The sequence below is a fragment of the Camelus ferus genome, chromosome 29 (genome assembly GCF_009834535.1).
Source record: "Camelus ferus isolate YT-003-E chromosome 29, BCGSAC_Cfer_1.0, whole genome shotgun sequence".
In the NCBI taxonomy this organism is placed as follows: domain Eukaryota; kingdom Metazoa; phylum Chordata; class Mammalia; order Artiodactyla; family Camelidae; genus Camelus; species Camelus ferus.
Window position 1 is genome coordinate 16307280 of NC_045724.1, and position 25783 is coordinate 16333062.

A 25783-nucleotide genomic window follows, 5' to 3' on the forward strand; every position below is an offset into this window, starting at 1 on the left:
ACATGGAGCGAAAGAAGGGAAAAGGCCCAGGCAGACTGTAGAGTAAAAAAGGAGTTTATATATTTATAAATGCCAAATAAATACCAGAGGCCACCCAACGCCCCCTCCCAGACAGGGCTGTCTCCCCCAACCCTAGGCTTCTAGGGTCTGAGACATCTTGGCCCCAAGCTACAGCCCAAGAGCAGCTGCCAGTCTGGGCTACCAGGGAACTGAGTGGGGATGATCCGTCCAGCCAAGATTCATTCCCCCTTTGTGAGGGGCCCCCATAGCCACAGGCCTGTGTCCCTATATAGGGCCCTAGGGGGGCCAGACTCAGGGGGAGAAGGTGGTCATCTCGAGTGAGACCCGCTGCCACAGCTCCTTGGTCTGTTTGCTGCGCTTGAGGTTCTGCAGGATGTCGTTGAACTGCATCATGCCCATGGGGGTCAGGCAGAAGGCGCTGCGAGCACTCCGGATCGCATTCACAAAGTCGTCGTAGTCGGCGGGGGTCAGGTGAATCAAGCGGTGGTGGATGTACTGGAAGATGTGTGGAGGATAAGCCACTGAGCAGAGCCAGACCTCTCCGCCCTTGCAGACTGAGTGATCTCTTCCATGCCTGCCCAGGAGGGGTTCCACCCTGCACCATCCTTCTGGGTTGTCACCTGCATGTATGCCTGCTGGCAGCGCTGCACCAGTTGGTGGAAGGCCGGGGCCCGCAGGTGGTTGTGGGCATGAGCGGGGCTCAGCCGCTGCAGCGTCTCCATGACGATCTCCTGCAGCACAAACGGGCTCAGCACCCCCTTGGCTGCCCCCACACAGAACTGGTGCACGTAGTTCACTCCTGGGGGGCAGGGGGAGGGGCATGAGACGGGGGTGGCCACCTCTGCCCTAGGGACCCAACTTTGATCTCTCAGCTCTGGTCTGGGAGAGAGCCTCCCTCCGCCCCAGGAGCTGAGGTAACCCCCCGCCCCCCGCGCACGCACACATACCCGACCAAGGCCTCAACTCTGAGCAAGAGCTAGGAAGGAGGTCTGGGATAGGAAGGTTGGGGAAGCAGGTGGGGGCGGACAATGGTCCTGGGGAGGGGAGGTGTTACCCAGCTTTGCTGCCAGCCCCAGCAACCATTTGACATCATCAGTGTAGGGGGGGGAGCGGGAGAAGTTGTTGGGGTGATCGTTGTGTGCCCGGCGACCCAGCATCTCCAGTGCCAGCATTCCTGGGAGAAAGGGGTGGGCACGTGATGAGGGTGTATCCTTGTCACCCTCTACCTCCACCTGGGAATGCTCCCACAGTAAACAAGCTGAGAGCTCCGGGGAGGAGGGGTCACTGAAGAGCCTCTGGTCTGCAAGTGTGGGGCACAGAAAGGGACCTCTTCTCACCAACACGGTAGGCCGCATGCAGGTGGTGGAGGCTGTGCGGGTTGACAGGCTGACTGTGCGCCTCCTCCTCAGGTGGTGGAAAACCCCCGCTCACCAGAGGGCTGGGCTGTGTGGTCAGGGCAGGCAGCGAGGCACCCTGGATGGCTGGAAACGTGGAAGCTGGATGGACACTGCTCACTGAGGGTGGGATGAAAGCCATGTGAGGAACTCAGAGCCCGAAGAGGGACAAAGAGGAACCCCTCCACACCTCCCCTGCCGAGTGTACCTCCCCTCCATTCACCTGTTCCCTGTCCCCACAACTCACAGGCCACACTGGTGGGCAGTGGGAGCCCTGGCTCTGTGTGGTAGGGATGTACTGTGATGGGTGCCATGGAAGGGACGGGGAAAGACACAGCAGTGGCAGCAAGTGAGGGGGGAGTCACCGAGTAAGGGTACTGAGCCCCTAGGAATGCAGGATGCACACCCTACAGGGAGGGAGAGGAAGAAAAGGAAGATACCAAAGTACATTAGGATGTAGTTTTTTCCCCTTCGTCCCACAACTGGGTATGCCTGCATTTCTTAGTCGGGCTGGGTCCTCCCTGACTCCTGCCACCCCACCAGGACTCCTCGACAGCCCTAATATTCTCCCAGAGCACCCCACTCCAACCCTCCATGAACTCCCCATGTTCTCCCACATGCCCATCCCCCCAGCAGAACATTGGTCTCACCTGTGGGTACGCAGAGCTGGGCACAGGGAAGACGGCAGGCCGGGGCATGTGAGGCATGGGGTGGGCGGGGTGAGCTGGGTGGGTGAGGTATTGAGGGCTGCAGGGCAGGTGGGGCTGTAGAGCAGTGTAGGGGTGCAGGCCAGGGGAATGACCATGCCCCAGTCCTGGACCCGGATATAAACTGGACCCCACCGAGATGACTGGCACCACTGTGGCTGCTGTCACTGCTGCTGCTGCCACAGTAACCGGCTCAGTCCCTGGGCCCCCCCTGCCCTCAGGCAGCCCCCGCCCAGCCTCCCCAGCTGCCTTGATCCCACTGGCATTACAGCTTGTAGCCCCTTCACGGGCTGTGGATGAGCCACCTGCTGTTTGCTCATATAGCCAGAACCACTGGTGAGCAACCTCAAACAACACTTCGGGGTATACGCCCCCACCCTTAGCCGCCTCTTCCACTGCCATGCAGGCCTTCTCCAACATCAGGTTATCCTGGAAGGGAGGAGCAAAGAGGTTATAAGGGGGAAGAGCTTTACTTAGGGACAGTTTTAGATGACGTTCCAAAGTCTCCCTGGGTTGGCTGGTTCCCAGGGAGGCATCCGAGGTTAGGGCCAATGCTTAGAGTCAGTGTCAGAGCAGTGAATGCTCCACACAGGCACTGAGCAAATACTTGCTGACCAGTAATAGTCAAGACTCGGCTATAGTCCCAGTTCCAAATTAATTTAGCTACTCCCTCCCCACTAGGTCCCATCATCTCCCTGAGACCTTCCCTAAGTACTCCATCCTGGTGATCTTGGTTCCTTAACTACAAGCCACATTCTTTAACTGTAAAATAGGAATAATCCTATCTTCAGAGTTGTAAGGTGCAGGAAGTAATGGCTGTGAAAGCACGTTGTTATGTCCAGTGTCACCATGAGAGGACTAACTGGATAGCTGGTGAACTCCAGGATGTGGGAGTCAAGAGCTGGGCCAGCAGCTTTCCCCATGCCCAACCTCCCTGCCCAGATGTCCCCAAATGGCCTGTAGAAATACCTGCTCCTTGCACTGCACCAGGGCCCGCTGGATCTCATTGGGGTTCAACGCATGGGCATGAGGCAGACAGCTTAGGGCTAGCTCCGCTGCTGCCCTCACCATATTGGAGTCTCGTGCCCGTGATGCCCTGTCAGCCAGGGATGCAACCTCAGGGGGCGTCAGGTGCCCATCCCAGCATTCTACCAGTATAGTTAGGGCTGCACTGCCAATCTCCATTGCCTGGCCTTCAGGGGAAGGAGAGAAAAGCAGAATGGGGTTAGCACAGGCACCACTGGGGAACGGGAATGGTGTCTTTCCTATCAGATCAGTAACCCCATCAGGATGAGGCTCTATCTCCATCAATTAATCTTCCCATACCCAAATCAAGATATTGGATTTACCTGTAATCCAGGAAACGTGGGAAGAATAGGTACGTGAGAGCCAGTTGGGAGAAACAAAGTTGTGCAGGCCAAGGGCATAGAGCCCAATCTCGAAGGCGCAAAGGTGCAGGTTTCGGTGAGGACCCTGGTGGCCCCCTGAGGAAGATGGATGTGTGAAAATGGAAGTGCTGCTGTTGCCCCCTGCCTTGATCAGCACCGTCTTCGCCAGCTCGAAGTAGAAGTGTGCAGCTGCCTCTGACGGCTGATTGGGTACATGGGGGGCATGACTCTCAGGACGGCGGCCCTTGTACCTGAAGGGGCAATGCGGTAGGGACGGGGATTGGGGTTTCTCTGAAATGGGTGTCCAGGTAGGTTGGAAGAGACCGGGTAAGTGAGGATGTGGGGGCGGCATGGGGGGAGCAAAAGTTGGATTACACTAGGGATGTGGGGATGTGGCTCTGAGGGTGGGCCAGATCAAAAGAGAGGGGTATTTCTTCCCACTGACCTGCCAACCGTCAACTGTCTTCGCCCGGGCCCCTCCACTGGCACTGGCCCGGCGACTTCCACTGGATGACGAGGAGCCAAGGGAGTCCGAGGAAGAGCTGCTGATGCTGTCACTGTCCTGTCCTCGACCCCAGGAGGTAGGGGCCCAGCCCCCTCGAAGTGGCCTCCTGCTTAAGGTTGGGGAGCTATCCGATGTTGTTTCAGGGGCACTGCTGTCAATGCTGGCCATGCCTAACCCCACAAGACAAGTCAGTCTCAGAAGTCAGAAGTTCCAGAAGTCAGACTCCAACCTACAGAGATCTCCTTCCCTCCATGTCATCCCATGGGTTGTCATACCTGTGTGCTTCTTCTTAGGCCGCCCTGGTGAGCCCCAGCCCCGTCCATTGTAGCCTCCACGACTGCCAAGTGCCAGGCGGCTGGGAACCTTCCCCTCTGGCCTTGGGGTCAAAGCTGCCTCAGATGGGAGACCCTCACAGGGGGAATGTGGGGAACTCTCTATTTAGGGAAAATAGGACACTGGGATGAGCCCGGGAAAGGGGACCCCAACATGGCTCCATACCATTCATCCCCCCTGCCCAGTGCCCCCACCTCACCAGGCACATTCTTCTCTGTGAAGCCCTCAGTGGGACCTGGCCCAGCCCCTGCCACACTCCCTGGCTGAGCAGGCCCTGCAGAGCCTGAGGTCAGCGGCTGCAGGGCCCCTGGGGCAGATGGGCCCCCATGTTTTGAAGGAGACCTCTGGCTGGCTGTGGCTGGGCGGCTAGATGAGTAGAACGAACTCAGTGTCTGTGGTTTATGTGTCTGGCTCTCTCGGTCCAAGAGTTTGTCTAAGATCTGGAAGACAGAGAGGCAGTGACAGGATGCCCTTAGTCTCCTGACTTCTGTTACTTTCCTTTCTCCTTCAAGCAGCTTAATACTTCCTCCTCAGGAAGGCTTCCCCAGTTCTAACCACAGGAGAACCTCCTGGAAGATAGGGGCTGGCTTACATATCTTGGTATCCTCTGTAACACTTACCACAGGACTTGAGTACATTGATATTCAATAAATATTGAAATGAATGAATGAGTGAGTGACTTTATGCCCTCTGCTTCTCTTCTTCCACCCCCTGCCCAAGCACTCCTGTAAAGAACCATTGGTCTCTGGTGCTCTTTATGAGCTGTTCCCAAGATTCCCTAGTTATCTCCTACTCCTACAGGTAGAAGAGCCCTCTTCTCATCATACTGGAAACCCTGAGAAAGGTGGTGAAATTTGCTCTCTTTGCCTGTCAAAATCCCAGTACCTCAATCCCTTACCTTTTTGAGTTTGGCCTGGTCATCCTTGTAAGTGATCATCAGTGCCAATGCCAGGTCACCCTTCTCCCGACGTGTGCCTTCACACAGCAGGGGATGCTCCGCCTCACTAACTGTTGTCTTCATGCCTGTGAGAAAGAGGGGTTCAGCGGGTTGAGAATAGCCATAACTCCCAAGACAGCAAAGGTAAACAGGCCAGGGCTCCCCAGCCACTAGAATGTGAGGTAAGGAGTTCTCCGGGTCCAACCCACATTCCCTACGGAAGGGCCTCATTGCCCAGCACATCCAGCCTATGCTCTGGTCTGCTTTTTAAGACCTTCATAATTTGGCTCACTCTACTGTCCCAGCATATCCATCACTTCAGAGAGGTTGGGCTCCTCACTTTCATGAAGATTTGACTGCCCCTGTGTTCTGTCCCCCTACCTAGACCTTAACTGATCTTTTAACCCACATTCCCAACTGTATCCCTTTCCTAAGGCCCCCTGAGAGTTCTGTTTTGCTGTCCTTATAGCACCCAGCACCCACAGCACACGTTTTTGCCCTGAATTCTTAACTGTCCTGGAGGCATGACTTGGCACTAACATGTCATCCTGGCCTTCCCCTTACTATAGAGCCTCTTCAGAACAGGCACCATGTCTCATGCCCTTCAAGGCCTGGGCCAGGCTTAGCTCACAGATGTGCTCAAGACACTGACAGACTCACCCAAGGCAGCAACTGCTGCTTCAAATCCCAGCTCTTCATCCCCAGGCATCTCGTTGTTCCAGTTACGACTTGGAGGTCGGGAACCCGTGGGAGAAACCACTGGATAAAAGTTGAGGTAAGTTAGGCAGAGAGAAGCAGCATGGAAAAGAATGAAAGGGAAGGAACCCAAGATGCTCATCATTCCAGATCTTTCCATGAAACTGCCTGATGGGAAAGGCAGTTCCCCTTAAAGGCAGTTCTAAGCCTTGAGGCTCTTGGTTTCTCCTTTGAGAAAGCTACCCCTGCCCCAGATCCCCACCTGCTGTAGAGTCAGGCATCCTACCTGGAGTACAGAGAACATCAAAGATGAAACTGGCCAACATGAGAGGCAAAACAGGCCGATAGTCACAGAGTGTCCCCTCCCGAAGCTCCTCTGCCCGGCACCGCATGGTACTCATCTCACTTGGACCCAGAGGAATCTTCTTGAGCAGGGTGGCCACCTCAGACTCCTGGTATGCCAGTTTCACCTGAGGGCACAGGGAGGGGCTCAGACCTCTAATACATCGACAGAGATTAAGGTGAGAGGCTCTGAGGAAACTGCAGTACGAGGTCTAGATAGCACCTCTGACCTCCAAGGCCTTGGTAGAAGCTGGGGGCCGCTGTAGCTCCAAGGCAAACATGCCCACTCGGAAGGCCAAGTTATGGTGCTCTGGGCGCTCACTTAGCACTGTTAACAGGAAGGCCGCCTTTGTCAGGGTGTTGGTAGCCACCCACGTCTGACGGCTTGTAGACACCTTGTTCTTCTTGCCCTAAAGAGGGAAACACAAGGAGGCAGGCAGATGAGTCTGACTCACCTTGGCAGGGGGAGGAGACTCTCACCTGGGGTGGGGCATGGGAGAGGAAGAGGGGTAAGTGAAGAGGAAGGGGGAAGGGGTCTCTCTCACCTTGGCAGGGGGCGGCTCTACCTTGAGGTCAGGTGGGTTGGCTAGCAGGTCTTGGGCAAGCTCTACAGTGAGGCGAGAGGCCTCATTGCTGTAGCCATGAGCATGCAAGGCCTCAGCACAGGCAAATAATACCTGAAAAGAGGACACAGGCACCAGACATGTTGAGGCCCCAATGCTTCCAAGAAGCAGAACACCATACTCACTCATGCAGCAAACATCCCATGAGCACGTGCTATATGGTGGGCCCTATTCTAGTCCTGGGTACATCATAGGGACTCACAGTCTGGTTAGAGAAATAGAAATAGACACATAAACACACAGACCAGTGTGAAGCTGGCTACTACTGGGAAAGGTCCAGAATGGAGTAGATGGGTAGGACACCTCGCTGGAACTTGGGGCAACGAGGCAGTCTCAGGAAGACTTTCTACAGACAGTGATCTCTAAGATCTCTGAGATCTGAAGGAGGAACAGGAGCTAACCAGGTAAGATGAGGGAAGAACATTCCCAACAATCCATGCAAAAGTAAGAGAGAGCACGACACGCTACGGGAAATGCTCAGCAGAGAGTAGTGTAAGGGGCACGGTGGCTAGACAAGGCTGGAGAAGCAGGCAAAGATCAGAACAAGTGAAGCCTCATAGGTGAGGCCAAGGACCTTCACTTTTATCCTAAGGGCAATGAAAACCACTGAAGAGTTTCAGCAGCGGAATGGCACCATCACACCTTCCAGGGAAATCAATTTGGAGGCAGTGAAGGGAACAGACTGCAGGCAGTGAGGCCCGTTAGGAGTCTGCTACAGGATTCTAACAGTCACGCAATGGTCCTGTCACTCCTAACTCAAGGCAGATGGCCCCTCTCCCAGCTATGGCTATGGAGCACCCTCAGAGTCTCCCCCAAGTCCCCTCACCTCCATGCGGCTCTCCTGTTCCAGTGGCTTCAGCCCGGCAAACAGGTCGTGCTCCTCCCCAGCCCCGCCCTCAGCCTTCTCTTCCTCGCCCCCAGCCCCGTCCTGGGCATTCAGATAATATGCCTGGTAGTCATCATCCTCCTCTCCAACTGCAGGGGCTGCCTCTTTGGTTTTAGGGAGCCCATTGCCACTCTCATCTGTGGAAGGGAGGTCATCCTGGGTACAGATCTCCCTGGGCAGTAGGCCAGGGGGGCCCACAGAGGCTGTGGGAGGCTCAGGCCCTTCTGAGAAGTACACGCCACCATCTTCTTCAAAAGTATCTGGAGGTTCAGGAAGGAAGGTAGAAGGGCCTCGGGAGCCACCAGGGTGAGGGCAGGGTGGTGGACTCTCAGGGAATCCACCGAAGGTGCTGGCCTCTGCGCCCAGGGCAAGGCTGCTGTCATCCAGGCTCATCTCAGCCAGATCTGGCTCCAAGGAGCTGTCCTCACTGCTCAGCCGTCGCTTGTTCCCACTGCCTGCTGAGCCCTTGCCCCCATTGCCAGCCCCACCCAATACTTTGGCTTTGCCCCCACCTGGACCCATCTTATGCAGAGCTTTTTCTCCCCCCTCAGCCGAGAGGCGGCGGGGACCCCTCTGTGATGAGGGGACCCCCTCACCCAATCCCTTGCGCTTGGCCCCAGGCTCCTTGGGCCGCACAGCTGGCTCGGCAGGGAGAGGGCGGGGCCGCTCCCGGGATTCCTCCAGGCCCCCAGATCGGGAGGCACCTGGCCGAGGGGGCAGGGCTCGGGCCCAGCACAGGGCCAGCTTCCGGTCAGTGGCACTGTAGGTAACACCGGGAAGTGGGTAGGCCTCTTCCCAGTTGAAGTAGCAGGCTTCCACTGCTGGCCGGAAGCCAGGGAAGAGGCGCTCCAGAATCTTCTTGTGCTGTCCCCACTTCACGTTCTCAATCACCTTCAGCTGCCACTGGCGCAGCTGCACACACAGCTCCCGGCGGCTGTGGGAACAAAGCAGGGGGCAGGTCGCTGGGGGGCTCTGCTCTACACCAAGGAGGGAGGGGAGGGCAAGGCATGCCCCAAAGAGGGGCACAGGGAAGGAGACAGGGAAGCACACCTTGAGTTGGCCTCACAGACATCACCCTAATACTCAGGGATCTTGGAAAGTAGGTGCTATTCAGGGGAGGGAAGGAGAAACCCTCCCAGGAAAAAGACACATAAATCACCAGTAACCCTACCACTCAGCACCTCCCATTTCCCTAGGAAAAGAAAAAGGGTATGTCTCTATGTGCACATGGAGATGGGGGCTCGTGCTGTGGTGAGACTAGAGGGAGACTCACCGCTGGGGGCTGAGTGCAGGGTCCAGCACAGCCAGCCTCCACAGAGTGACCATCTCGTCACACATGCTGGCACACGCGTGGGCCGCCACCTCTGACTGCCCGTTGCTACGGCCCGTGTGCCCACTGGCGCTGCTGTGTGAGGCTGAGGTGCGCACGCTGTACCACCAACCTGTTATCTGGAAACAAAGAGGGCTCTGAGATACGCCTAACAGCTTCAAGAAAGACAGAGCAGCCCTCCTCAGTGTCCCTGTCAGCAAGAGGGGAAAAAGGCTAAGTAAGGAAGGGAGAGAATCAACCACCACGGGGCTACCCAACCAAATCTGGGCGATTACCTGTTCGTAAGAGAGGCACTGGTCAGTGAGGATCTCCAACAAGGGGGCAGCGTTGCTGTCCCTCCGCTTGAACATCTCCCGCACGATGCTGAGCAAGTTCCAGACACCCTCTGGCTCTCGGCCCCTCAGAGGGCGCAGCAGACATGCCCATTCTGCAGCAGCCGGAGGCTCCGTGGAAGACAGATACATGGAGTTCACGTCACTGGGAAAGTCACAGAGCGGAAAATGACGACCCTAAGATGGGGCTGAATAAAGCAGGTGAAAGAGCAACAGGACTTTGACACAAAAGGGGTCCTGACCCAAAATACAGAGTACAGGGGAAATAGTGTGTCCGGACAAAAATTCTTCATCTCTCTCTGCCTCAGTCTGCTGATCACTCAAAGGAAGAAAACTAACTCCTGCTCTACCTAAGGACAAACCCCTCTGTGACTATAAAATATCATCATCCACTGGTTTCACTAGTGACATCTCCTGTGTGCCAGGCCCTGGAACAGTGCAGGGACTACAAAGTGGAAGATGCAGGCATTAACAGAACCAAGGATCTGTCAACAACCTGAGGCACACTCCCCCCTCCACCACAGACACCGTACGTGGAGGCCTCGTTTACCTGAAGACCACAGGAGAGGGGCCGCAGAACTTGTGTAGCGTCTTCTTGATGTTGTCAGTGAGTGTTGACTCATCCAAATACCAAGTACTCTGGTCGGAGGCCGAGGGCCCTGCTGTGGGGTCTGGGGGTGACAGGCAGTCAGTCACCTAGAGATGGGGCTCAGGTCCACCTTCAGTAAGCGGCACCCTGAACTCCCAGCTTGCTCTCCTGCTGCCCTTCCTTCTCACCACACTCACCTGGGGCTCCACACACTGTATTGATGGCTGTTGACTGGGAGGAGAGGAGTTCATCCAGGAGACGCTGGGCTGTGGGGAGGATCTGAGGGGGAAAGGGACACAAAGGTGTAAGTCACCCAAGGAGGCCTAGGCCTAACAGGAAGGCTGATTCGCTGCCCTGGAGCTAGCTGGAGGAGGGCGTGCCAACTTCACTCACCTGTTGAGGCAGCTCACTGATGAGGTACTGAGCAAACTTCTGCAGCTGGTCCCTCTGTAGCCGCGACAAGGACTCTGACACTGGGGCCCGGAGGCAGACTGCAGAAGCCTGAAGGGAACAGCAAGAGAAATGCAACGATCTGAGAAAAGGCCTGCTGACACTGGAGCCAGGGATAGGGAGGCAGGTAGGGGAGGCGAGGGGGCTCACAATGCAGCCAGGCATGCAGCAGAGGAGGGGGGTGGAGCGGAGGATAGGGCCAGGATAAATTGGGAGGGCCTCACGTTGTGGATGCGGAAGAGACAGAGTGCCACGACGTGGGTGCACCATTTGGCCCCAGCCCCACAGGTGCAGCTGCAGGAAGTGACCCGGCAGCGGTCAAACATCACAGCCACGTTGTAGGCCCCTTTGGGGGGGACCATCTGAGGTGGCACCACTGTAGCACTCAGGTGGAACCCTGGGGAGAAACATGGGTATGGCCAGGGAGAGCTGCCAAGACAAAGGTCTCTGCCTTTGACTTTGGCCCTGGAGTTATTCAGACAACCTGCTCCATCTTCTTACAGTAGTTCCTTAATTCCTAACACAGGGGACGGGAGGAGCAGGAAGCACCACAGGGTGTGATGAGACCCTTACCTATCTGTAGGGGATCCTTCACAGCTCTCATGCGGAACAGCTGATCCCCTCGCTGGAACTCATCTGCACTGCCGTTGGCCAGGCAGGAATATAGTCTGGGAGGGAAGAAGAGGACGCAGCCACAATGCAGCAAATAACCTTCTATAGAGCCTGTCAGAGACCACAATGCTCTGGGCACTCTCTCCCCAGTGTCACTCCCTCTTGGGGACAATCCCAGACACTTCCTCCTCCCCCTGTCATCTCTTACCACAGCCCCAAATACAGTATCTCCTTTGTTCTGTGGGAATCCCAGCACACAGTGTGGAATATCAGGACCCTACTCCCCACCGTCAGTCCTGGAGCCTCACCGAATATCCTCTTCATTCTCAGGGAAGCTCCAAAAAGCAATTCGGAGCTGTAGCTGCTCGGGTACTGGCGGGTAAACTTTCTCCACCACTTCAAATGGGATGTGAAATGCCACCTGCTTTGCTGACAACTCCACCAATGGGATCACCAGTCCATCTTTGGAAACAAAGGTTGAGGTGAGCAGAAAGATAAGGGGAAATGAAAAGGGCCATGATTACTTGGCATCAATGCCAGTGCCATTCTTGAGTCCCACCTTCACCAAGAAAGAAAGGGGAGATCTGGGTGAAAAACCAAGGACTCTCCTGTCGGGGTACACTCACCCTTAAGATTCCGTCTGGGGAAGGGTAGCTAAACAATCCCCAGGCCACACTGTTACCTAAGGTCTAGAATAGAAGATACCAGGGATATCACAGAAACTCCAGGTCAAACAGGTATATCCCAAGATCCTAGCAAGTAACAAGTCTCACCTGGCTTGGCAATTAATTTCCCATATACTTGGCACTTCAGATTTGTATTATGTTGTTAATCTCTCTCCCCTAGCATTCTCTTCTCTAATTGCTTTTTTTGTTTGTTTACCATCCCTTTTTCTCCAGATGACTCCATGCCTCTATCTAAGGAGGGAAGATAAGCCAGAGCCCTGAAGAGTTAAAAGAAGTATCTCCAGAAGCACCTTACATTGGCACACCTGAACCATGGCTTCCCACAACAGAAGCCTTGGGGTCAGGGGAGAGGATAGGTTATCCCAAGGAAACCTAGCTGCTGCTCCTGGGATCACCTGGAGTAGAATGGAGTTACCACTCAAAGTTTCCCACACTGTTTTAATCAAAAAGCCATGAAACAGACTGCATATTTCACCAAATTGCGAGTCAGATTAAAAGACAGATTAGAAAATTATGGAGCTGAAAGGGACCTTCCCCCTGCCCCCCAAAAAGTTAATCTCTTTATTTTACAAGTGAGAAACTGTGGGGGTAGGGGGTAGGCATTGTGGGGAAATGACATGGTTTCCAGATTTCAACCTGTTCAGGAAGATACCCGTATGTTAAAAGTCACCAAAATCTTCAGTTACTTCCCTTAAACTGAGGGAGCTCTAAACTCCAAGATTATCTACACATGCAAATATGAAAGAAGTAAAAAGGCCATAGAAAGAAGTAAAAAGGCCATAGAAAACTCACAGGGAAACCGCCTAAGGGTGTATGTGTGTGTGTGTGTGTGTGTGTGTACACGTACATACGTACGTACACACGTACACAGGGCATATGCTCTCTCTCCAAAGTTGAATACTACGTGTGTGTGTGTACACGTACGTATGTACGTACACACGTACACAGGGCATATGCTCTCTCTCCAAAGTTGAATACTATCACTCTTAAATGATGACATAAATCAGTTTCTCTCTGCAGGGCAATCTGGAAAACAGGACCCTTAAAAAATGGCCAGAGTAGAATCACAAATTAAACCCCTCAACTTCCCATAAAGCCCAGGACAAAAACTGCCCTGAGGAAGGCAGGGAAATAACACGGTGAGTCCTGAGCCTATGGGGCTTCTCTTTATTATCACTCTCCTCTCCCTCCTCTTTAATAAAAGCAAAATTCTTCACAGCACTAATCAGCTAATCCACTGAAAGACCCGAGGATGAAAGAAACTCAAGAGAGAAGCTGGATGAGTGTTTCATGAGACTCCAGGGACAAGTACCCATACTCTTCCCCAGGCTCCAGATGATAGAAATCTAAGGCTCTAATACAGTAGCCCCAGCCTTGGCTTCTCACAGATGTTCAATATGGCCAGGAACCAAGCTTCTGATCTAAATCTAAATCTATGTGACATCTCCTCTCATAGGGCCACTTCACCTCCACTTTCCTCTGGCTAGAATCCCTTTTTTGGTGCAACTGGCATCAGAGATTATCACCTTGAATCAAGAAGCTCCCAATGCTTGCAACGGGGTGACACACCTCAAGTGTTCACGTCTTCACAATCCGACCCCTACCCACATTCTCTTCCATTTTCTGGCCTGCCTCAGGCTGAACTCGGTAAGTATTCCCCAAGTCAGAGTGGGAATTTTTCTCCTCTATCCCAACTCTAAGGCAAATGAACGACAAGAGATCAGTTTTCTGTCGCTAATCCTATCCAACCCAGGATTTCCCAGCCATCACACCAACACACACACATACACACCAGTGCGGAGAAACCAGCCCCAAGAAGACCGGAAAAGCGAGTCTTGAAGTCTGTTCTAAGCTTGGGACAGCTCCTGGTCCGGGGCAGCCCCGGAGCAGGGACAGCTCTCGAGCAAGGCCGAAGCACGGCCTGCCTGCTCCCCTCCCCCCAGCTCACCCTCACCTCGCATTCTGGTACCGCCACTGCCACCTCCGCCACCGCCGCCAGTGGGGGAATTGGGCCCCGCTGACTGTTTGCGCCATCCCCGCCAGTTCTGGCAGAGGCTCTCGGCCTCGGAGATGAAGGAACAGAGCGAATCCTCCTCAAAGCGGTCCGAATCCTCGAAAGAGAAGCGCTCTCCGTCCTCCCACTCCGCGAACATCAGCTCCATGGGGCCCGCACCTCCCGGGGCCGGGTCCCCCCCCGCGGATCCGCGGCCCGGGCCGCCGGCCGGGGGCTGAGGGGAGGCCCGGGGCCTGAGAGGCGAGCCGGGGCTGGGGGTGGCCGGGGCGCTCAGGGCTGCCGTGCCGGGCGAGGAGCTCAGGTCTGAAAGAGATACGGGACGGGACCTCGCCCAAGTACGAAGTGTGAACGGGAATCGTGGCCAGTCTCCGAGACTCCGGGCCCGGACGAAGCGCTCGGCAACCGGGGCCTCTCGGCGGCTGCGGCGCCGCCTCCCCCATCAGCTGATCTGAACTTCCGGCCGCGCCGGCCACCACCACTTCCGCCCTCGCGCGCTGGGGAACCGGTCCCGGTAGGCGCGGATATAAGGGGCCGGCTTGTTTAACTGCTATATTTCCTGCTTTTTTCTCGAGCCTAGCCCTAGATACCATAAGAGGAATGCAACCAACACAAGTAGACGAAATGACTACAGATCCCAACATAACTCGGCGTCCATAATGTCCTCAAGGGATAAACAGCCGCTACGCATGCCGGGAATCGTAGGCTGTCAAGAGACAAACGTAGGAACCATTGGGTGGAGTTACTGTCCTAACTCCGGATAGGCCCCGGGGCCGCGTTACCTCCTGGGAACTGTAGTCCAGAAGCCTGCATTCCAGGAGACTTTTTATAGGGTCTAATTGGCAAAACATCGGTTAAAGGAGGCATTTAATTTCAGGAGATGGTTGTACTGTTTGTCAGTGGGGCCTTTTAGTCTAGGATTTCTTGGCCTTTTTTTGTGCCATGGGCCGTTTAGCAGCCTGATGAAACCCCTGGACCCCTTTCTCAGATTGTTTATAAATAAACAAAATAATTACAAAGGAAACCGATTATGTTGAAATACAATGATAAAATACTAATAAAACAAATTTGCAACAAAGTAGTACTTCTTTATTTTCAAATGAAATAAGATCCCAGTAGCAAGTGTAATAACTACCAAACTTTGAAGATAGTGATGAGTATAAGTGACGAGACATCTGTAATGAACCATTATATATAAAAAATTGTGATTTCATATAGGTGTTGCTAATAATACTGGGGTTTGTTTCCACAGTCCTAACTGAAATGTTCGATTACAGTTGTAGTTTAAATTTTTTTCCCATACATGTTCACAGACCTCTTACTGGGAGTTTCCATTGACAGAAAGTAGGCTAGTCCAAAGCATCTAAGCACTGAGCTTCTTCTTAACAGTGAACAGCCTCAGCCTGCAGAACCAGGCAAGTGCCCGGTGTTCCACCAGTGGGGTATGAGGGAGAGGTAGCTGTGGGGTGGTCAAGGAGGCAAGACTTCTTTATCTCAATAATTATCCCCCTGGAGCTTTAAAATGCCCACATATCCCTTTGTCCATTTAATGCTCTAAAGTACGTAGAAAAGGTTGAGTTATGCCTGAAAGGGCACACATAAAATGCTAAACAACTGTTTCTAATATAAGGGGGTCACAAAAGTAAATACCTTCAGCAAATAGGTAGGTAACTTGATGAGAAAGGTAAATAGGTGATACAGAAAGATAACTGCCAATTACATCTTAGTCTCACTATTTGGAAGAGTCCTGTGGCCAGGTCCCTGGGGAGTGGAGACAAATGATAAGCAGCTCTATTTGAGAAGAGTTTATTTCCATGTGGGATTAAGAAACTAGGGTTGCCAGATCTTTTGATTTTTTTTAAGAAAAACTAAAAAGTGGATTTTTATGACATTTTTCCTATTTTTAAATGTGGGCAGCTATTTTAAAAACTATTTAACTGTGTAGGCCAAATAAAATACATCTGCATCACCTTCAAGTCACCAGTTTGTGAACTTCCAATTATTCTGGCAGCTCCTTGTACTGGCTATGGACAAAACACATAGTCACTAAATACTTACAGATGATGGCAAGAAACTATATAGAGTTTTTTGTTTTTTGTTTTTAACATCCTTTAGTGCATTCAAAAGCAAGAGCACTAAACGGTATAAAGGACTTCAAATGCAGAACAAAAGTTTCTATCCAGCTCCTGGTGCAAACCAGGGAGCAAAGACCTTTCAGAGTGTAGGGTGGATACAGGGTTGAACTATGGAGAGCACCTAATCCACAACAAAAGGCCAAGTTCTCGTCAGAGGATTTTATTTCGATATAAAGATATCGAATAATGATTCCAAAGGGGGGGAAAAAGTTTGCCTCCTTCTACTCTTCAAAGAGAGCACAACAGTGCAAATATCTCTAAAACGCCTATGCATAGTTCTCAGAAGCTACAGTCCAGTCATTGAAAATCCTTCTTCATTTTTCAGCTGACATGAGATATGTTAGGAAACCTATGTAACAACTTATTCAATTTCTTGGGAGGTAAACTCCTCAACTCTCCCAGGCTCTCCTGGATTGATCTCATCTTTCGGGCTGCCTGAAAACACAGAACAAAAATTAAAATGACAGCTCTAAAATTGGCTCTGACCGAAGCTAACAGTTCTCACAACACCCCAAATCACAGTAAGTTATTAACCAGCCTGGAGATCTGTGTTATCTTCCCAGTCCCCTTTCAACAAAAAGGTTTGAGACCTACGAATGACTGTATGATCTGAAACTACCATGCCAGCTGGCAATTAAGTCTAGGCTGGAAACCATACAACCTGCCTATCCTTCACTATCTTTAATCCTACTTCAGACAATAGTATCTATTTAAAACTTACAAAGTGATTTTCCCACCCATTTCTTCATTTCATACTAAAAATTCTGTAAGGTGGATATTAACATTAACCTCGTTTTGCATCTGGTAAAGCTAAAAGCAGTGAAACAAATCGCTCAAGATCACAATGCCATCAAAACCGTAACCTTTCCCACTATGGCGTGGGTCAAGTAGCTTCTAAAACTTTCCTCCCCCTTTCAGAATGAGGACTTTCTTATTACCTAGCAAGAGGCAAAAAGAATCATTACTGTATGACCCCATTCTCCTCCCAAGAGGATACCCCAAGAACTTTCTATCACCTCAGCCCTCGAAGCACAATCGAAGAAGTCCTGGATCTCTTTTCTGCATGCTTCGTCGCGGAATTCATTCTGCTTCCAGCAAGCCATCATTACCGACATCTCCGTGATACAGGTAGCCTCTGGAGGGGCAGAACGGGAGGCCCTCAGTCACAAGGAGATCCTTAACCTTCTAATCCTCCCACCCAGCAGTCCCCTGCACTCCTCCGGCTTCCTCTCTGGGGCCTCCACGGCTCCGACTGCTCACCGCCTTTCTCCCGGCGCCGTTCCCCGACATGGTTAGCTAGGATGAGGGGCTTCTTGGGCTTCAGTATAGGCTTCCGTGGGTTTCCAAACCGTGCTAGACGACCCCGCAAGCTGGGCGTCGCCATTGCTCACCGAGCTCCCGGCAGGCTCTGCGGCGCCGTGCGTGACGCTGCGTGACCCCTACGAGCTCGATGAGGCTCAGCGCGCTACTCCGAGAAAGCTCGGCGGCCCCTCCCGCCCCAGCATGCACCTCTTTTTTTTTTTTTTTTTCCCGGCATCGTTGCCCTCATACCGTGTTCGGACGTCGGCGGGTGCAGACACCTGTGCAAGTTAGGAGGATTGTTGGGAGTCATACGCTGACATGGGTAACTCTTTTGGGAGCTCCGGGCCTTGAAGTCTTGGGGCAGTTACTGGCCGGGGACACCCAGGAAAGAGCCACGATAGATGGACACTGGTTTCGGGTGAGCTGGTTGGATTAGATAGTGATTGACATAGTCACGGGCAGGGGATGGGAGCTAATCAAAATATGAGACTTTAAGATGCTAAGTTGGGAATGATTTTAGTAAACCTTCAAGAGCTGTTTAAGCACTTCTGAATTCATCATCGTTTTACTTAATTCCCTCCCCAATCCTCTGAAGGTACTTAGTATTATTCCAATTTATAGACTCGGCCCTTCAGTTGTGATGCCTAGCTTTAATCCAAACTCTGTTCTAAGTGACTTTTAGTTGTTGACAAAACCCACACCAAAGATGTACCACTGATTCTAAAGGCATTTACACACAAGCTCCAAGAAATGTTTGGGGTAATGTAAGGACAACTTGGACAAGCTTGTAGTTCCTAAGATGACTGCTTCGGAGGAGCAATATTTATTTGGTTGTGTAAATTTGGTGTGCTAAAATCATTTATCACAAATGTTCGGGATCTTCCCATGGATCTCTGCATGACTAGTTCCTTTTCTTGTTGAGTCTCATTTCATGTCAGACAGGACTTCCCTGACTTACATCCAAACCACCATCAACCTGTTATTTTCTTCATAGCACCTATCACAGTCTGGATTATCTTGTTCACTTATTGTTTGTTTATGGCCTTATACCCAACACCCATTTAAAATGTAAGCACCATGAAAGAAGGGGCTTTGTCTTGTTCAGTGCTGAATCCCCAGTGCCTAGAGTAGTGCCAATAAATACATGTTAAATGAACAATGTTTGAAATATTTTTGCAAGTCTCTAACTTTACTACATTCACCGTGGAAATAAAACCAAGCAGAAGACGTGGTTTAAGAAGAAGCCATTTATTACACAAAATGAAACCTGAGATAATAGAAAATAGCAACACTTGGGAATAATAAAGGCATCAGCCCCATGCTCCATCCCCTACTCCAACACCACAAATAAAGCTGATTGCTATCAGACACTTCTACCACCAATAACCCCAAGCCCGCTGCTGTAAACAGAGCAGGCTGGGCCCCAAACCAGAGAAAATTCACACTGCTTGCTTTCTCCATAGAGAGAGTGAAGCCTTTAGTTGGATAACCATATGTCTATTCCTGGTTCTCCTTTCCCTTGTGGTGCCCAGTTTGTCCTGTTTTTTTTTGTAAATACTTTTATGGTAATAGGAATAAAGGAGAAAGTCTGGGAAGCACTGACCACAAAGCAGGCATGAGTCTCCCAACCACAGTCATTCATGAACAACTGGCCCACTTTGTACATAAAAGCGTTCAAGTAATGCCAGTGTGAACTAGTATAATTAGACAGGAAATGTAAGGATGATTCTACACCTTGCATAACTATCACTTACCCTTTTTATTGCACATAATGAAATTTGACTCCTAACTTTAGTTTGCACTTGGGTAATATGTATTTTGCACTATATGTATATCAGTATCTGCATTTAAACAGATTGCAAGCTTGAAATCTGAGTCCTGGATTGGGCTTTTTTTCTAAGAGTCACTGCTATATCAAATTTTAACATAAATATTTTTGAAGGTCTGTCTTTCCCTCTTGTTCTTTTCTGCAAAAGTCCAAACTGGTTAAGCAAACTTTCCATGTTGTTATGAGGGCATTTTTTATTAAAATGAAAAAAGAACCACCCTGGCAGTGAAACCCAGCCTAAATTATAGCTTTCCCTGGCCATATCTTTAGATGTCACAATAAGTGTGGGACCCTAGTTGTTGAAGTATCTATAAATATATATATGAAGCACCCCATATATAAAATAAAATATTTATTGTGAAGTCTGTTGCAGAATTTCCATTTTGGAGGATATTATATAGTTTCATGTTAGCCTAAAATTGTAAATTCTCCATAGATCTTCACCCAATTCAAAGCAGGTATGATTATTTTTTAAAATAAACACTTGATGTTGGCTTTGATGTTAAATAAAGAGTTAGATTTCTTAAAGTTAAAAACAAACTGGTACATCACACACAGAACAGCTTAGCAGTCTGCTCAAAATATTAAAAACAAAACCTTACAGAAGGATAAGGCTCAACTGTACATAATCTGCAATAAGGTCATAATATTCATCTTCCTCTTCAGTCTTTACAACTGTATGGTTATCAATTAATGTGTGTGTGTATATATATATACGTAAATACACACACACTAATTTAAACCAGACATTGATAAGCTATGGAACTTCTCTAGTGATAATTTATTAATACATTACAACCAGGGTAGTTCTAAGAGCCAAGGTATTCTTTCTTGCTCCACTGTCCCAGAAAAAGCAAATGGTTCCCCTGCCCATTAAGCTGTATGTTTAAACCACAGCAATAGAAGGGATTGGCTACATCCCCAGATCTAACAGCTTGTACTTAGCTAAGCCACTTGGGGTGGCTTAACTTCTCTTGCCTCGCCTCTCATTCCCCTTGAGCTTAGGGCGTTGGGTGGACTCCATCAAAATGCAATGTCAGTACTATAAAGTTGTGCAGAAGGACATCAGTAATAGAATGAATGAAGTTGGAATATTTATCCCACTTAAAGTGGAAAGTGCCACAGAATATTATGAGATAATTACTAGAGCTATACTGCTGGGCTTTTTTCCCACTATAATTTTCATGATTTCTGGGAGGAAATGGGACTTGTGTAGCATATAAAAATAATAAAATACAAGAGTTCATTGGGTAGACAGAAGAGAACAGAGACCTCTAACAATCTGCATTTTGATTCACATTGGACTATTTTAACATTTCAAAATCTTTATAGCTTTGTCTTCACCCTAGCCGAAAATGGAGCAGGACAATTCATTAAACTGACGTGACTTTCATTAGCCACTTAATCTTTCTATTCATGAGGTGAGAAGGAATTCCCAATATGCCCTAGATAAGAAACATACCAGCAGTAAGAAAAGTTGTCAAATTTATAGCCACTTTAATACAGTGGAGAGTGAATGTGGGAATGGTGGCAAGGCTGCTCCATCTCCATCAGGAATTGTGAAAAACCAGGAAAGAAAAAGCCATTTTAAAATAAAAAGGTTGACATGAAAGGCAAAGTAAAGGATATATATATAAAAAAAAAAAAACACAACTCCAGAGAACCAGAATATAACCCACCAGTTTTGCTTCACCACCAACATAATAGTTTATAAAGCAAGAGATGAGGAAAAGAGATAGGAAAGGTACTGAATGATGAGTGGTTTAAAGAATAGCATAGAAGTTTTAAGACCCTAAACCTGGCCCATCTTACCTCACTCACAGCCAAATGCTAAGGTGTTGTCCCAATCATGACTGAGGATGAAATAGTTAGAAAAATAAACAGTTCTTTAAAAATTCTGCTGATCAGCACCTTGAATCAGATGGGTGTTTCAGGCTTCTGGTTCCCACTAAACCAAGAACTGAGATGCCTCCATCACTCCTTCAGGAGAGGCCCTATTACCATAGGCTCAGATCTTGGCTACACATCATTACAATAACATGTCAGTGGATGTAACTGCTATTTCTTGAATTCATGGTAAGACAGTGTTCCTCACGGGTTTGTGCAGCAGATACCCTTCATGTCCCATGGTAAGATAAGGACTTCCATCTCCTTAGTTCTATCAAGTTCTTGCAAGAGTAATTAGAGATTCTGGTTCCTTTTCATGAAGATCTCGGTTAGGTAATCCCAAAATTTCCCCTGCAGTGTCTCATTGTTGTGGATCATGGCAGTAAGAGCTTCCCCCTGGTCCAGACCTTGCCAATAATCTTGCAGCCACATCTCCTTCCAGCTGAAACATCAAATAGGGGATGGATTATTGAATGTGAGCACAGCTATGAGTCCTGCCTTTCTCTGAATAGCCAAAGAAATCTTAAGCAGATACAGTGGTCTCTGGTTAGGGCAGGGATCTGCTTTGAAAGGAAGGAAATGTGAAGTAAAACCAGTACTAGCCCAAGTGACAGGCAGTGAGCCACAAACACAAATTTATCACACAAACCCACCCCAGCGAGTTACAGTTCCTCACTTGCCTGCTCCTGGTCCCCAGATGTGGAGGGAATTCAGAGGCAGGGAGGTCAGGAGCCAAGCTATGGATACAGTAATCTCCCTAAGGCAGGCAAGGGAGCAGATTTAGATGGTTACCATTTATGTTACCAACTATTTCAATAATCAAAATGAAGGTGCAGTAGTATCCAGTGTCTAGATAATACATAACTTGAATGTTTCTTAGTTTTTTAGTGTATTGCATTTTTCCTCTGATAAATCATAATATTATATTCAGCACAAACTAGATACAATTACCTGATGCAAATCACTAGATACAATTTACCTCCAGTCCCAGGGCCAAACTGTGCCAGCCCTCTGCTGCCATCCACAGTCCGCAGTGATCTCTGCAGGTCATTCTAGCAGCCTCTCTTCTCCAGGCTAATAACCTTTCACCTCTGCACTAGCAAGTGTGGTTTACTGCAAGTGACTTCAACATTTTCCCACCCCACCTCCCATGCTTCCTTGTTTCCCAAAGCCACTACCTACTGCAGTAGCCTTCTCACTTCCTTTCCAATCCACACTGCCCACCATTGTTAATCATCTTTTGAAAGTATTCCCTCTATTCTGGGACGAACATATAATTTGTCATCCAAATCTGGGTACTTTCAAGAGTGATTGGTGGTGTTAATAATTATGCCAGGTTAACAGATATAAACCCTGACTAATGCAGACAAACCTCCCTCAAAATACTCACCTCTGTTTCTCATTCCCATCCCCACAATCTTGAAGGTACTCAATAAATAGCTGAGTTGATTTTCAGGCCAGTCCAGTTCCTGAGCCCGATATTCAGGCTACGGACAGCCTGGCACAACTTTGTCTCTCCCTCATTGCTTCCCTGAACAGACCCTCTGTTCCGGTTGAATCACTATTGCAAACATTGTCCACAAGAGCTCATTTTATATGGTGTTGCCCTGAATTATCTCTCACATCTTCTACTGAGCTTTTTCAGTTTGTCTTATCTCCTCAACTAGACTCTTGACACCTTAAGAGTGAAGTGATCCCGTGTCACAATTTCCTTGTACATGTTGTACATCCTCTCAGTGCTAGTTTATTGTCCACAGGAAGCATGTAAGTAAATCATTTGATTTGCCAGCCGCAGGCACCCTTACCTGTCATTCTCAGGAATCTCTTCCACACTGCCAAAGCCAGGTGTGGGCATTGGGCAGTCCATGTGTGAGGGCTTGGCAATATGAGGCTCGGGGATAGGGATGTCCCCAGGAGAGGCTGCGTGGGCCTTCTCTGCAGCCAGCCGAGCCAGCTCGTGGTCACAGACGAAACACTCGAATCCATTAAGGTAGTTAGGCAGTAAAGGATCATTCACTCCCCACTCCCGCTTTTTGAGACTATCCAGAAGGAACTGGTTGGTGATGCCCCCAGGCTGCTTGTATGCCAGGTATTTCATATATTCCTCATCATTTTTGTCCAGAAAGTCAATAAACTCTGCCAGCTTCTGCGGCGACTCAAAGTCATCAATGAGGATGATGGAGTGATTGTTGGGAATCCAGTCCCTCACAGAGGGAGAGCCGCGGTACACGGGCACAGCACCGAGATGCATGGGGCGCCACAGTTTTTCCGTCATGTAGTCGTCACAGATGGCATTTTCGAGGGCCAAATGGAACTTATAGCGGGACAAGAAGACCAAGAGCTCTGGATCCTCGGTGGTGGCTGTGGCTGTGTCCTGTAACCGCGGAGTGGGCAGCTCCCGATTTTGCAGGCATTTCCCATATGAGTCCACCTGCGTGGGGTAGAGTACGGCAGTCAAGAGGGTACGGCACGTTGGCCTGGACACCAGCGGTCCCGGCTTCCCGGCTTCAGCCCGGTGCGCCACCCACCCCTCCCCACCAGGTCCCGCCCTCACCCACCGGGATGTAGCGCATGAGCTCGCGCACGTAGCGGTCCCGGTCCGCAGGCACGTCGCAATGGGACTGCAGATACAGCAGGGGCGCGTAGCCGCGGCGGCGCCACTCTGCGCGCTCCTGGAGCGGAGGCGCCGCGCGGCGCAGATAAGCGGTCCCGGGCAGCCACTGCAGCGGCAGCGGGTAGTCAGAGTGACGGCTGAAGGTGGCCGTGAGATTGAAGAGGCGGATGCCCGGACCGTGGCTCAGCAAGAAGTTGTTGAGGGGCGACTCCTCGTGCAGGAGCGCCCAGCTCTGGTGCGCCAGGCGCGGCAGTGGCGCCTCGGACGCGCGGAAGTCGGTGCCGTAGAAGAGCAGAGCTCGCGTTCGTGAGTCTCCCCGCATCCGTCGGTCCCGGGACGCTAGGCACGCGCCGCGCGCGCACTCAATGCGCTCCGAGTCGCCCGGGAAGTGAGGAAACAGTCCTGGGCTCCACCACAGCAGCACCGGCAAGTCCACCGACTCCTCCCTCCCTGGCCGCGGGGTCCCCGGACTGCGCGCCACCCCCACTGCGCCCAGCGGCGAGGGAGGCCGGAAAACCGCGCCATCCCACGGCTCTGCCCACGCCGTCTCCCCGCCGGTCTCCCCCTCTGCCACTGGCCCTGAGCTGCTGGCCGCACAGACACTAAGCACTTGCAAGGCGGCAAGCACAGCCCCCGTGCGGCCGGCCCCCATGTCCACTCCGGCGGCCGACGCCCCTCAGCACCAGTCCCCGCCTGGCGTTGAGTAGCGACGGTAAGAAGTCCTACGCCACAGGGGCAAGTGGCGCATGCGCAGCCGGCCACTTCCCGGGAGCTGCTAGTCTGGGCAGGAAGGACTGCAGGGAAAGTGATGATGATAACGACGCGGGTAAAACTGAGGCTACTGGTTACATCTTAATTTATTTTATTTCTTTACAAGTTAAAGATGCATTGAAAAATAAACCAGTGAAGAGAAATGAGAGGGCCAGAGCAGGGGCATCCCAGGCTGGGAGCAGGCAAGCATAGCCTCCAAGCCTAGTCCTTGTCCTGCCTCAGCCAGGTCACATTGGAAGAGAACTGTCAGCCACTCTGTCAATGCCAAAGCCTGAGTGATGTCCTGGCAGGAGAGACCAGCCACCTTTGCCACTCTCCCCAACAACCCCCAGCTTGGAGAGCAGTGTTTCCAGCAGGAGCCCAGAGTGGGATGTGGGCTGGCTCTGTGAGGTATTGCGAGTTGATGACCAGGCTCCCTACAGAACCATCCAGTGTTGGGGCCTCTCCGGCTGCAAAGGAGGCTGGTACCTCTTCCAGGTCTTAGAATACTTTGCAACTCAGTTCCCAGGCTCATTCATCTCTTAATGTGCCTGTGATAATCCACCAAGTGATCAATCATTGAAGGAGAGAGAAAGAGCAGTGGAAGCAGAGAGAGAGATCTAATCAACCACCCTCAGTAATTCTGGCTTGACTGTTGACTTCCAGGCCCAAGAAGACTGACCACTTTTCTCTCTACTACCTATGGTCTACATTCCAGCTCTTGTGCACCTATATGTATGTTTATCCCTAATATAGGAAGTTGTTGATGACACTGAGCTGAATTAGCAGCCCCTCCCCCTGTGGTAACCCTGGGATCCCCCCTCCTTCCTGCCTGCCCTTGGAGGCTGGTCCAAAGGGACACATAATATTGCCAGAGTCTGGGTGCCTCCAAATCTCCCAACACCAAATCATATACAGTGAACTGAGAAACTACATTCATTACGACAGGATTAGCAGGAAAAGGAGGATAAAGTGAGGGGATAGGGGCACCTTCCAACAGCAGGACATGACAGAGTGGTAGGATACTTGAGCCCAGAAAGAAGGTGTCTCCTTATACCTCCCCCTCCCCCCCCCAAGAGACTGAGGTCAGCTTACATGACTTACAAGATATGCAACTGCCCTATTTCTCTGCTGTCCTGGGGTACTTTCTGGAAGCTGGCCTGGACCCTATGCTGTTTACCCACTTGCTCTAACTCAGTAGCTGCCGAATCTCCTTGTGCATATGACAGAGAAAGTCCACATAGGATGCTCCCCCACTCAGGCTCTTGTCTTCCACCAGAAAGTGTTTGAACAGCATCTCCAGCTTGTCCTCCTGTTTCACCACGATAAGCTAGGGCCAGAACACACGGTCATGAAGCAGGGCTAAAGGGAATTAAACATGCCCTGAAATCCCATTATCCAGCCACTCACCCCTTACCCGCCTTC

General features: G+C 50.9%; 4 protein-coding genes across 13 annotated transcripts in view; all 4 read right to left on the minus strand.

Moving 5' to 3' along the window:
* Positions 1–36: 36 nt before the first annotated feature.
* On the minus strand, positions 37–14498 carry ZSWIM8 (zinc finger SWIM-type containing 8). Of its 6 annotated transcripts, none has more exons than XM_032470118.1 (26): positions 13786–14498; positions 11454–11607; positions 11107–11201; positions 10758–10930; positions 10477–10584; positions 10281–10362; positions 10045–10165; positions 9438–9639; positions 9106–9281; positions 7773–8766; positions 6869–7000; positions 6554–6733; positions 6268–6451; positions 5946–6044; positions 5247–5371; positions 4548–4788; positions 4291–4449; positions 3956–4185; positions 3472–3712; positions 3092–3315; positions 2066–2551; positions 1639–1822; positions 1359–1535; positions 1076–1195; positions 642–752; positions 37–516 (listed from the first exon to the last, which is right to left on the minus strand). In XM_032470118.1, exons 1-26 carry the CDS (start codon positions 13991–13993, stop codon positions 56–58), a joined length of 5667 nt encoding a protein of 1888 aa, XP_032326009.1. In that variant the 5' UTR covers positions 13994–14498; the 3' UTR covers positions 37–55. The 6 variants fall into 6 exon arrangements, with proteins under 6 accessions (XP_032326009.1, XP_032326012.1, XP_032326011.1 ...); XM_032470121.1 differs by having other exon boundaries at positions 1663–1822; positions 3472–3761; positions 3960–4185; positions 13786–14497; XM_032470124.1 differs by having other exon boundaries at positions 164–516; positions 642–820; positions 3472–3761; positions 3960–4185; positions 13786–14494.
* Positions 14499–14909: 411 nt separating this feature from the next.
* CHCHD1 (coiled-coil-helix-coiled-coil-helix domain containing 1) lies at positions 14910–17411 on the minus strand. Of its 2 annotated transcripts, none has more exons than XM_014557693.2 (3): positions 17238–17411; positions 16975–17112; positions 14910–15301 (listed from the first exon to the last, which is right to left on the minus strand). In XM_014557693.2, exons 1-3 carry the CDS (start codon positions 17359–17361, stop codon positions 15225–15227), a joined length of 339 nt encoding a protein of 112 aa, XP_014413179.1. In that variant the 5' UTR covers positions 17362–17411; the 3' UTR covers positions 14910–15224. The 2 variants fall into 2 exon arrangements, with proteins under 2 accessions (XP_014413179.1, XP_006173474.1); XM_006173412.3 differs by lacking the exon at positions 14910–15301 and adding an exon at positions 16118–16412 and having other exon boundaries at positions 16994–17112; positions 17238–17403.
* Positions 17412–18511: 1100 nt separating this feature from the next.
* On the minus strand, positions 18512–24391 carry FUT11 (fucosyltransferase 11). The gene is made up of 3 exons (XM_032470168.1): positions 23553–24391; positions 22800–23425; positions 18512–21436 (listed from the first exon to the last, which is right to left on the minus strand). The coding sequence occupies exons 1-3, from the start codon at positions 24258–24260 to the stop codon at positions 21289–21291; spliced, it is 1482 nt and encodes a 493-aa protein (XP_032326059.1). The 5' UTR covers positions 24261–24391; the 3' UTR covers positions 18512–21288.
* A 56-nt stretch (positions 24392–24447) lies between these two features.
* Positions 24448–25783, minus strand: part of SEC24C (SEC24 homolog C, COPII coat complex component) — a 48475-nt gene continuing 47139 nt past the window's right edge. For all 4 annotated transcript variants that reach the window (XM_014557658.2, XM_032470125.1, XM_006173410.3 and 1 more), the window contains one exon: positions 24448–25688. In XM_014557658.2, coding sequence (XP_014413144.1) covers positions 25548–25688 — 141 coding nt within the window. In that variant the 3' untranslated portion in view covers positions 24448–25547. The remainder of the gene's footprint in view (positions 25689–25783) is intronic.

What these genes read in the sequence shown, in the direction of transcription:
- ZSWIM8 (XM_032470121.1), bottom strand. Translation starts at nt 13,993, where the DNA reads ATGGAGCTGATGTTCGCGGAGTGGGAGGACGGAGAGCGCTTCTCTTTC. An exon ending in TACAGTGTGTGGAGCCCCAG is followed by an intron (nt 10,166 to 10,280) that starts GTGAGTGTGGTG and finishes TGTCACCCCCAG; the next exon opens with ACCCCACAGCAGGGCCCTCG. An exon ending in GCGAAGACAGTTGACGGTTG is followed by an intron (nt 3,762 to 3,959) that starts GCAGGTCAGTGG and finishes TTGCCCCTTCAG; the next exon opens with GTACAAGGGCCGCCGTCCTG.
- CHCHD1 (XM_006173412.3), bottom strand. Translation starts at nt 17,361, where the DNA reads ATGGCGACGCCCAGCTTGCGGGGTCGTCTAGCACGGTTTGGAAACCCA. An exon ending in ACGGCGCCGGGAGAAAGGCG is followed by an intron (nt 17,113 to 17,237) that starts GTGAGCAGTCGG and finishes CTGCCCCTCCAG; the next exon opens with AGGCTACCTGTATCACGGAG. An exon ending in ATTGTGCTTCGAGGGCTGAG is followed by an intron (nt 16,413 to 16,993) that starts GTGATAGAAAGT and finishes CTGTGTTTTCAG; the next exon opens with GCAGCCCGAAAGATGAGATC.
- FUT11 (XM_032470168.1), bottom strand. Translation starts at nt 24,260, where the DNA reads ATGGGGGCCGGCCGCACGGGGGCTGTGCTTGCCGCCTTGCAAGTGCTT. An exon ending in AGCTCATGCGCTACATCCCG is followed by an intron (nt 23,426 to 23,552) that starts GTGGGTGAGGGC and finishes TACCCCACGCAG; the next exon opens with GTGGACTCATATGGGAAATG. An exon ending in GAGATTCCTGAGAATGACAG is followed by an intron (nt 21,437 to 22,799) that starts GTAAGGGTGCCT and finishes TTGATGTTTCAG; the next exon opens with CTGGAAGGAGATGTGGCTGC.